This window comes from Akebia trifoliata, chromosome 9, assembly GCF_017979445.1.
Source record: "Akebia trifoliata isolate Shusen 1 chromosome 9, ASM1797944v1, whole genome shotgun sequence".
NCBI classification, from domain to species: Eukaryota; Viridiplantae; Streptophyta; class Magnoliopsida; order Ranunculales; family Lardizabalaceae; genus Akebia; species Akebia trifoliata.
The window spans coordinates 24141974-24153772 of NC_141383.1; the positions used below are offsets into that span (position 1 = coordinate 24141974).

Genomic DNA, 11799 nt, shown 5'->3' on the forward strand with positions numbered 1-11799 from the left:
CTTTTACTTATTACACCCCAATTGAAGATGATAAGTAAAAGTTAGGGTTTAGATATCTATTTGTTAGATTTAGGATTTTTAGCATTTTAAATGAGCCTAATCCTAATTATAAACAACTGAACCAAGCTTTTGTAGTGTTAGAATGGTTTATTTTAATCTTTAATTAAGGTGTAATAAATAATCTAAGAAATTGGGGCGTAATAAGTAAAAGTTGGGGCGCCAATATCAGCCCTTGTATTTGATTGGATTTGCCATTGTTTGCAGGTGCGCGGGAATCAATCCACATTTTTCCCAATTCCCACCCATAAAGTTACCACTACGCAGTGAGGCCATCTTTCTACATTTCTTACGTGGACTCTTGAGGCATACTGAGAGAATCTTATTGTTTCGTTCAATTCTGCATAAATCCATGTCTTTGTTATCATCCTAACGTAAACTGAATGAATTATATGATTCACGTTAAGATTGATAAACTTTAATATTGACTGTCAACTTAGCAAAATCTTCCTCCTTATGCTTATTAAATGGGATTAAGACGACGGGTATTGGACCCAGCTTAACATTCCCCCCCCCACCGTCCTCTCATTTTTTTCTAAAAAGAGTCGGGAAGTGTTGAGTTTAGTCCCACATCGGACACAAATTATCTTGTCTCTCTCCTTATAAGATCCTGGGCCTCTCCACTCATTGCCAATTGTTTTTGAGTTGGACCCCCAAATTTTATCAGCAACAAGGAGTGGGGGTAAGATTAGACACTAAGTTAGAGAATGTCGAACATCATTAAAGAGTTATATGAGCCAAAAGAAATATGAATCATATTAGAAGGAACATGCAATGATAGTGAGAATGGATATGAACACACTTGCAAGGTTGAATTGTGAGTCTATTGTTCATCATCATGTAGTTCATGGATTTTGGTAAACCAATAAAAATTGACTCCGATGTTCCTCTATAGGCAACCTTCAAGTTCTGTGGAAGCTAAACATGGTTCAAAATGGATACTGACCATCTATACATTAAAATTTGACTCACAACCATAAGTAAGTCTTTTGAGACACCGAAAGTATCCACAATTTTTAATTCAGAACGAGCTTTGTTCATATGAACTTGTTCCTGAAGAACTGGAGGATAGTAAAGTTTGGAATTTGGATTGTACATGCTTCTGACTGATTCGTCCACCAACAAAGTTAGGCTCGACGAACTTCTTTAAGTGTTTTTAATTCATTTTCAAGTTTCTGGCACATGTGACATTGTTCATCTAATTGTTATAGTCAAATTGTCTCTAATGGGTATCAGTTCTACATACATGCTTCATAATTCTCTAGAACCACTTCTATTGGTTTCGTGGACCGACTGTTAACACTTTAAGAAGAAAAAAAAAAGGCTCATGCTTGTCAACCTTCTCTTTAGTAAATGTGATAGTGAAACAGTTTAATTTACACATGACATCCTACTCAGCATACATTCTATTTGCTTTACTTTACATTGTTCTTTTTAATGTTAGACTTTCGGCATGGGTGCAGTCTCCTCGGGTCCTACTCATCATGTTAGCTATATTAGGCTTGATGATTGGAAGATATAGTAGAAAATGGGAGCTAATTCTGATATCTATCTTGAGTCTTTTGAAAGATTATTCCAATAATCACCTAAAATGCATGAATTCCATAGGTGCCTTTCAACTTTCACAAATTTCCATGTAAAAAGTATTTTTGTTTGCTTTATATAATTAAAACATGAGAATAAGATAGATGGAGAAAGGCACGATTTTGATGAGAGGTGAGGTTCCTGATTACTGAACAGATGACTCTTTCGTCACCACTCCTTTTAGTGGAGGTGGGGGCACAAGTGCACAAAGAAATTAAAGAAGCAACATGGCATTAACTCTCCCACGTCTTCTTCTTTTGATGGTATCCGAGGAGGGGAATATTAGTTGAAAAGTTAACAATAAGTATAGTCTTTAGGTGATTTGATTCATATGGTCGTTTCCATGAGAAATATCTAATATTACAGCGACACATTATTTCACAGTCTGTAACTCATTTTAAGCCTTATAAACGCATAAGCCATCGTATCGTTTCAAATTACTTAGAACATATTGTATTTGTATTTTGTTTCTTAAAAATCCTTATCTCAAAGATTTGTGGTTGACTTAAATACACTTGTTCCTTCATTCTACTATGTCCAATGCCAAGTCTTTTGTTATTGAGAATGAGTTCATATCTGTTTTTATTGACTCCATCCTTTCTAGTCTTTCTCTTACTATTTTAGGATATTTTACATGAATATTTCTTCTAACTAGGGCAATAATCAGTCTTCATTGAACATGTTCAAGGACTCCAAACCATCTCGGTCGACTTTCTTTAATTTTATCCCCTATTGGAGCTAATCCTATCTTTTCCCATATACGTTCGTTTCTAATTTTATCTTTCCTAGTCTTTATTTTGATAATTGTTTCGGGTGGCCTACTTCCCTTTTCTCTGACCATCATCTCGTGACGAGTGTTAAGTGCATTACGGACTCTAGAGTGGGCACTGTCATGCATTCAACGTGAATTTGGAATCATTCCAAGTGTTGAGTCCTTTATTCGGGACCTACGTACTACTAAACCAATTCCATGAGCATGTGTTATAACAAAAAGGCAAGATAAAATTCAGGGCAACTCTGTTTTTTGTCTCATGGACACCTAAAAAAGCTATAAAATTCCCTAAGAAAGGAAGTTTGTAAAGAGCAAGATTCTGTCTTCCCACCTCACCTTTCACTAGCATGAGAAAAAGTATTTTTGGCTTTTTGGGTTTATACATTCTTAGGATTCGTCACTTTGAAGAGCCCTTCAATGAGAGAAAAAAGGAGGTGGGGATGATCAGAGTCGGAGAGATCCAAATAAGGGAATAAGGGAATAAGGGTGTCCTTCCATTTAGATCTCCAACATAATTTTTTTATTTTTTTTTCAAAAAGGTAGCCGTTGGGCCCTGTTTTGCTTCAGTTGTTTTCATTGCCATATTTATCTCAAACTTGTTTTTGAGAGCTTCTATTGGCACCCCAATTAAAAACAAAGAAAATAAGTGAATGGTTGAGAATAAGTAATAGTTGGGGTGCCAATAGAAACTCTTTTTTTTTTTGTTGTTGCTAGATTTCTATTTTTAATTTTTTTTTTGGAGTTTAGGATTTTATATGAGGCAAATCATAGTTGTAAACAACTATTGAAATTATTTGAATGAGTGTTATAATGTTGGGATTTTTCCCAGGACGTGTTCAATTTATGTCCAAATTTCGGTTTCGGTACACTGTTCATTTTAATTTCCAAAATATGTATTTTGTGTGAATTTTTCACTTTTTTGTTGTTGTTGTGCTAATCGAGTGTCCAGGCCAGCTTGCACGCACCACAACTAATCTCGGGGAGGATTACCACAACAACCCACCGCCATGGTCCCCCAGTTAAATCATGAGAAAAACCCAAGAGGAAAATCGAACCTGTGACATGTGCCTAACCCACACTTCACGTGCTCACAATGAATTCGTAGATATCAAAAGTAACAAACTCACAAGTTCGCCGATTATAAAATGACGAATGCATGTTTTGAGAATTAAAATCAACAGTGTATTGAACTCGGAATTTCGTCATATTCAGTGCTAGAAATGGAGATTCACCATATAATGTTTTCTAATGTTGAGATTATAATTTGTAATGTTTGAAGTATGTGTTTCAATATTAATTGGAGTGTAATAAGTAAAATTTGGGATGCCGATAGCAGCTCTCTTGTTTTCTTGACTAACTTCATGTGAGTTTAGTTTTTTATTAACTACCCAAATATCCTATCGTTTATTTAGTGAAGACAATGGTGGGTGCCCATTGGTGTCAAAATCCAAGTTCCACACGATATTCGTTTTATCGTTACTTGCTACGATATCTGATTTAATAATTCAAGATCCACCGTACATTATGGATTGAAGGGACCACGTAGAGTAATTTTCCAAAAATTGTAAATTTGGTGTGAACTACAAAAAAAAGATACGTCGGTGGCATTAACTTTTGTAATAATGCTTTTCAACAACAAAAGTTTGTTTGTTGTATGTTAATTTATAAAATTATCCAATTAGTAAATATTCGGTATAAATTATCAAAATACTAATTATTTAAGTCGATTTCAAACCTATAACCAATTTAAAACAAATCTACTTCGTATTCAATTAGTATGCCATCTGATAAAAAAAATTAGAATCGTGATTTTCTGACATCCCCTTTGACTGTCTAACACACGCCCTCATACACCCTCTGACGTGGCATGGGCTACAACCAAATTTTTTTCCTTGGGATACTCAATTGTATATCCCCATAAATATGTGCAGTTGTGTATTCTGAGGAAAAGAATCTATGGTTCTAGCACATGCCACGTCAGGGGTGTGTGGACGCCCAGGGGTGGGGGGGTTTCAGAGTGGGGCGTCAGAAAATCATTATTCAAAAAATTATTACAAAATAGAAAATATCCCTAATGTGCTTAATATTATAAAAATGCGTGTGACACGATAATTTTTGACTTCTCGATTTGTCATTTATTTCTATTTGAAAAAAAATGGCCCTAGTTCACTCAACATTAGAAGATTTTTAACCAACTAAAAACATTCATTAATTTTGAGTTAAAAATTGCAAAAACACGTTGCAATCGCGTTCCCAAATGCAACCTAATATTTTAAACCAGGGAAAGACAAATGCGCATTATAATATGAACATACATTATTGAATTATTTTTCGATCGAAATGAAATATTTGCGCATGCACATGATCGGACAGGTGGCAACATCCCACTGTTATTAAGTTCTACATGTTATCCTCTTATGGACTCACATGTGTTTAATTAAACTATAAACTAATTGATTGATGAGAGTTTTACTATTAATTTATTATAAATTAATTAATTATCATTATTAGTTGTTAACAACTAACCCAAATCTGGATTTTGTATCATTTGGCTTTTGTTGGTGGGGAAACATGGTTGGGCACATTGCTAGACAAAATTCAAACTCTTGTCTGGCCCACTGAGTTTGCCCAATCAGAATGCGACACATCGGTTGCTTTTGATCCACATGAGTTAAAAATAGCCACCTTACTAACTTTATAGAGTGATTATTAAGTAATGTAGTGGGTTCCAACACTCATTTATATAATTAGTATCTTAAGTTCTATTTATGTCGTAATCTTGGTTTTAAAACTCGTTTTGACGTCTCAACTAAGTCATCTTGGATGAGTTTTTCGATATGTTTGAGTTGTCTCGTTCAACAATGAAAAAAATGAACCACGGTTTTAAATTCGTCCGATATGTTTGACTTATCTATCTGTCTCGTTGGTGGATGATACCGAGACTTATAGAAAGAGTCATCTCAGTCTCGGACAAGATTTAAAATCATGCTCAGAACACCAATATACGTAGGGTTGTCAATGGATGTGGTCCAAAATCCAATAACTTAGGGCATGGATAAGGATCTGATTCGATAGCGTATTTGATTGGTTATGGATCAACCATGTTCTAGTCCAATATGGACCAATACTATAAAATGTGAGAAAGTATCTAAAATATAGTTTATACTTTTATAAAAAAATATAAAATGTTTATTTAGACCTTGTTTATCTAACCGGTTTGATCTGATCTACTTCCAATCAAATTGTTATTGGATCAGGTTTGGATCTAATCCGACAAAATTTTCATCCAATCCTTGTTGATTGGTTTCATGTCAATCCCAATTTAGTCCGGTTCCGATCAGTAGAGTGTGTCATACCCATTGGATCTCACATAAACACGGTCGGGATTGTATGTGAACATTTGAGTTCACTTTTCATGAGTCTACAGATCCTGACCCTTGTTATCTATCTAGAGTAAGGAGCATAACAATTTTATAAATTAATCACATAAAACTATGATTAGTTGACGGGATTTAAAATTGAGATAAGTAGTTGGAGTTGAATTATCATTAATTAGAATTTGTTGATTAGAGAATTGTTCGATAAATATCTCTTCTATTTTTTGTTTGAGAGTTAATGAGATTATGAGACAACCTAATCAAATACTTTGAATTTAGGGGATTGACCATCTAAAATTTATATAGGAGGTCCAACTATTTCAAGGCAGCCATCTTTTTTTCTTTTCTTTTGTTTTTATTTATATATTTTATATAGCAATAAGCTTTTGGGAGAAAAATATGGATTTCTTATTAGAGGTTGAATAGAGGTGGGGTTATTTAAGTCATTGTTTATTAATCTCCTAGAGAAGATCGTTGTCGAAGGACATTTCAATAGTTACAAGACAAAATAGGGGACCATATAGCTTTATAATTCTCCTATTACGCCATCAATCAAGGCAAACGAGATAAGAGCGTAGAACTTACGTTAATGATTTTATGATTCGAGTATTTTCACTCAGTCTGACATGGCAAGGGCACATAACCGTTGATCAGTTTTTTGTGTATCCCAAAGCATCCCGAAAAAATTGATCAACCGAGTGAAAAATACATGAGTCAGAAAATCACAACTCTAAACTTATTATTCCATCATTAGAACTCATTGCTATCTTTAAATATCTTTACTATTACAATGAGAGAAGGCAAAGTAGAAGGGGTTCGAAACCAAAATTTAAGTGGCCAAAAATGCCCCAAACTTTATATTTAAATTGAATGTAATCAAGGTCATTTTAGTAAAATACAAAGAAAATTGCAACCCAAACATGGTTGATTAGTTTTCAAAATTATAAAAGTATCATTTTAACCATGTAGTCTTAAAAAAAATCCTTTAATCAATAATTTAAATTACAAATAAGTTTTTTTTTTTACACGTGCGATTGCACATGCCACCTAATATAATATAATTTGATTAATGCTGAAGTGACCTCAGTGGAACACACACGAGGGACTTTTTGACGTGGTGGCCGTGCATAGCCGTAGATGCATTTTTCCCTAGATATGAATAAAACACATATATAGACATGAGCACGCCACAAAGTCAAGGTGTCCTTCGCTGAAGTCACTCCAACATGACTCATATAATTTATGTATAATTTCTTACATTTTATCATGGAAAATGCTTAAGTAACATTCAAATTGACATTGTTTTACACATTGTTGACGTGGATGTGTGTACAAAACCATTGTTGCTTTTCATCGAGATATGAGTGAGAAGCATTTGTGATTTTATGTAGGGCTGGCAATAATCCAAAATATAACCGATGTCCAAATTGATCTGATTTGAAAAACTGGATTTTTATATCAAATTCGGATTGAAATATTAGCTCCAAAACAATTTCGGATCAGATTCAGATATATCCAAACCGCTTTGAAAAAAATCCGATTCGATAAATAGACAACCTAACTAAGATCTAGCAAAGTTGGGGGGAAGGAACAACAGCCATGGCTTGTCACGGGAGGTCATCCCTCATTAGTCACATTCGATGGGGGCAAACTTTAATTGATAGTGGGACAAGGTGGCTCCTTCCTTCACTTCTCCCACAAAATTCCAACAACCTCTAATGCTCATACTAAAGGAAACAAACTACAAAGTTACAAAAAGTCCCATGCTTACTCACGTGCCAAGATCCATCCAATAAAATAGAGAGACTGAGAGTGAAGTATGGAAGGGTAGAATAGTAATTTCTTGAAACAAAATATATATAAATTAAAATTTCTATTAATGATCTCAAAATACAAACACGCCTTAAAAAGGCCCCAAAGACCTTTGTATAGTATATATGGCTGGTTAGCCCAATCCAACTCAGAACAATTAAAGAGGAAGCATTTCCCCCTCTTAATAAATTAAAAAAACAAAATAATACGCACGTGTGACCAACACGTTTGAATTACACACCACTCAAAACATGGTTAGGCCAAAATTAGCCCATAAAAGGCTGGCTTTTCCAGCCAAAAAAAGAAATATATACTTACACACGTGTGGGTTGCTCGCATACCACTTCAAGAAGACTCTGCTATCTTATTTAATTTCTCCATTAAGGAAAAAAAAAGAAGAAAAGGGAGATTGTTGAAGCAATGATGATGGTGCATGGATGGGAAGCTTGACTTTTGCCATGAACAGTTCAAACTTCAATTCCCTTCTTTAATTTTGGTTACCTCAATTGATTTTTTGTCTCCTTTTCTCATCTCTCAAACCCCTAAAAAGGTCCCCCCCACCATCTCTCCTTACTTCATTTGATAATCAATGCTACCTTTGAATTCAATCTCCACTTCTTTCACACTCCATGACTCCACTTAAAAAAAAAAAAAAAAAAAAAAATCTCTCACACACAAAAAAATAAAATATAAATATTCTTAAAATTCCCCTCCCTTGGGAATCTGCAAACCTATATAATAATACCATTAATTAATCAATGGTACCACACACAATAAAGAAAGAAAAGACCCTTCTTTCTTTCTTTTTCTTTTTTTTGATTTTTTGATTTTTAGAGATTAATTATTTAGTTGTTTAGTTTTCTCTTTTTGTTGGAGAAGGATCTAGAAGAGGAAGATAAGTCACCAGAAATACTTATTTCTTCTAGAGTTGTTGTTACTCTGAGCTGTGGTAGGACTTTGGGAGGCTTTCTCTTGCTATTTCCACCCACTACTCCTTGCACTAACTTGTAGCAATTGAGAATTCTATCCTGCAAAAAATTGATATGGTTTTGGAGTTGGCATGGTTGCTTTGTTTTTATACACACCCCCCCAAACCTTAATCACAAAGTACATTCTTACTTTGCTTAATCCATGGCACCATTCTTTGGCATCTGCAGGGCTAACAAGAGATAGATTCGGGATTTCATTGGCCGCGCAAAGTATGGCAGCAGCGGCCACTGATGATGGGCAGTAATCTAAGAAACTAGTATCTGCATCACATAATCATAGAAATATGGGTTTTATTAGATGGATGTGAAAATTGCTTTTTTGTGTATCGTAATTCATGTATTAGATCCCTCATTTGTTGATTATTGTCCAAAAAAAAGGAAAAGAAGTACAGGTTGTACTATCATTATGAGATGGCATTTCGTAAATAACATTTTGAGATAAAACACCATTTACGATAGAACTCGTCATATGATACTATGAAACCCTTTTATACGAAAAATCAATCATATAATACCAATGAAACTTTTGTGTATGCCAACAATAGAAATCCTTTCTGTATTACCTTTGATGATGGTGAGAATAATTTGCGTTGCTCTTGAAACAAGGAAATGTATATTAATTCCAGTTGAATCGACCTTGTATGCAAAGAAATCGATGAAGGTGAAGGGTGTTATGGATCGTAGTCTCCAGTCTAAGGCATCGAGAATAAGAAACTCCATTCTGCGAATTGTCCGTGGTTCGAAGATGAATTTCGCACCCTCTACCTAGAAAGTATGGTTTCAGAGAATTTTTTGGTATGAAAAATCCAAATAAATACTAATATAAGTATAGAGGAGATAAAAAAAAAAGAGCATTATTTATGAATTTTTATTTATCATAAGAGTCACGATCCAGAATAATATCCCGTTCTTATAGCAACATATGATGTCTATGTGGCCCATTTTTACTGTAGATTAGACACATTAGGCTGTGTGCCATGTAGAAACGGCTTGGTTAGGAGCCTGATGTTTTACTCCAACCAAAATGGGATACCTAATCCTGATTCTAATTTTAATTAGAAAAAATACATTACATGAGACAAATACCTGGAGATCCAAAAGAGTAGGAACCAAGGGTTCCTCCATCTTAGCAGCCAACGACAAGCAAGCAACAGATAAGAGCTGAATTGGCCACCCATTTGGATGCTGAGATGATAACAATATTACATGAGAAATTATTATTAAATAATATGTATTACAAAAACAATTAAAGTTGGTTTATATAATATTAAGAATTAAATGTTTTATCTAATTTGTCTGATAGGAATTGAGTTTTGTGTCAACATCTGATATATAAAGAAAAGAGTTAATACGGTCAACGACCCAATGATACAAAGATATAAATAAAGTTTGAAGTGCGAAATACATTGTGTATTTTTAATAAAGAGTCGTGATAATATGGTGCCCCCTATGCCCATCATAGAACCGTAAATCATTTGCCTCGGGATGCATAAGAAAAGGATTTATGGATAAGCATATCCCGAGGCAAATGATCTACTGTTCTATGATCTGTGATGGGGGTGTGTGTCAGAGGGGGAGTGTCAAAAAATCATTACTCTTTTAATAAATATAAAGAAAAGAGTTAATTAAAATACAAAATATCATCCATAAATTTAAATATATTTATATTTTTATGTCCCCAAAAGCAAATCAAGGATATTTTCAACAAAACTATTATAGGGCATATTATGGAACCAATATTGGAGACAACACATCCAATGTGTGGGGTACATCTCATGTGATTGTAAAGTGTATCTCATACGTATTTTTAAATATTGTTCACGTGATCTTAGCCACACGATTAGCAATCATATTGTCGATACGACCATCTAATAAGAGGTTCTTTAATTGTACTAGTTGGATTCTATCACCATATGTCTTTGCAATTTATTTATGTAAATTTAGCACTTATTCATGCAGCCTGATTGTCAACCAGGTCTGCCACATTAATCATATTTTCTATTTATATTTTATAATATATTTAAGTATTTATTACTTGTAAATACACTTAAAATGAGATGATTAACTCCTATTTTAAAAATAAAAAATATATTTTAATTAAAGGACTTTTCTAATCTCAAATCACGTTTGATGGCCACCATCAGACATACGGATGAGATGGAAAGAAGAACAGTTTTCCTTAAGATTAGTACATGTCTCCTTAGAGATCGAGTTCGTTGGGCATCCCTAAGGAAATTCTTTCATCTCAGCCGTTCGTTTGATGGAGAGCTTCAATCGTCGTTTGAGGCGTGAGAGGTTATTTACTGTTAAAACTGACGGCGATGGAACCTTACCGGTAAACTACGACAAGCGAGGAACCGATCCAAGTAGTTAACGGAGAGATACGCTGTTAACGGCTGGAAACGGTAAAACGAATGTACCTGCACAGTAATTAGCTACTAATCACGTCCATCTATAATTAACCAATCAGTATAACAGAAGATAAAATACGCTAACGATCTAACATGTGCCGCTAAACCAAGATCATCCGATGCCGATCCAACGGCTTAAACCATCTGGTTCAGGTTAGTGCATCAGCGTAAGTTAGTGATGCTAGTACTATGAGCCACGATTCAGATCTCTAGCTCTGAATAAGTTAATGTAACATCCTGCTCACGTTAGCAGTGTGGATGATACAGTATATCGTGCGCATGTTAATTCCCGCGCAAATCCAGTATTGGATGGCATTTTTCGTAATTTTCATGACATACAGCTCCGGCGCATGTTAGAGAAAAGCTGATAATAGAGTTAATCTGATACCTTGAGAATCCATTCGATGGATTCCTGACGAGATGAAGCTTTAACTGTTTGAGACTGAAAACTCGCAGAGTAATCGAATCTCGGCGCATAATCTCCTTCTTCTTCAACGAATCCAGCTATCGATTCCTCGATATCTGAAGGAAACTCAAGATCCGGTGAGTCTTCCGGCAAATCTTCTTCCAAGATTCCGGCGTCCTCACCACAGAGAAGGTCGGAGAAGCAATCAGAGCACGAGAGAGACATGATCGCCGGTAACTCCTCATTCTCTTCTCGTCTTGGACAGAGCGAAATCATCGGAAAATGTCATTTTCTGATAAAAGACGTCAGAAATTAGTGGAAGAAGGTGTCCGGAAATCTCTGTTAGAGAAGAGCTTTGGTACAGTCTCAGGCTATTATGAGTTCTATCTGT

At 34.8% G+C, this 11799-nt stretch overlaps 1 protein-coding gene across 1 annotated transcript; it reads right to left on the bottom strand.

The window, feature by feature from the left end:
* Positions 1–7644: 7644 nt before the first annotated feature.
* On the bottom strand, positions 7645–11799 carry LOC147394882 (cyclin-D1-1-like). Its single transcript, XM_086454798.1, has 7 exons — positions 11391–11799; positions 10925–11011; positions 9678–9776; positions 9155–9356; positions 8722–8852; positions 8507–8630; positions 7645–8240 (listed from the first exon to the last, which is right to left on the bottom strand). The coding sequence occupies exons 1-7, from the start codon at positions 11682–11684 to the stop codon at positions 8173–8175; spliced, it is 1005 nt and encodes a 334-aa protein (XP_086310924.1). The 5' UTR covers positions 11685–11799; the 3' UTR covers positions 7645–8172.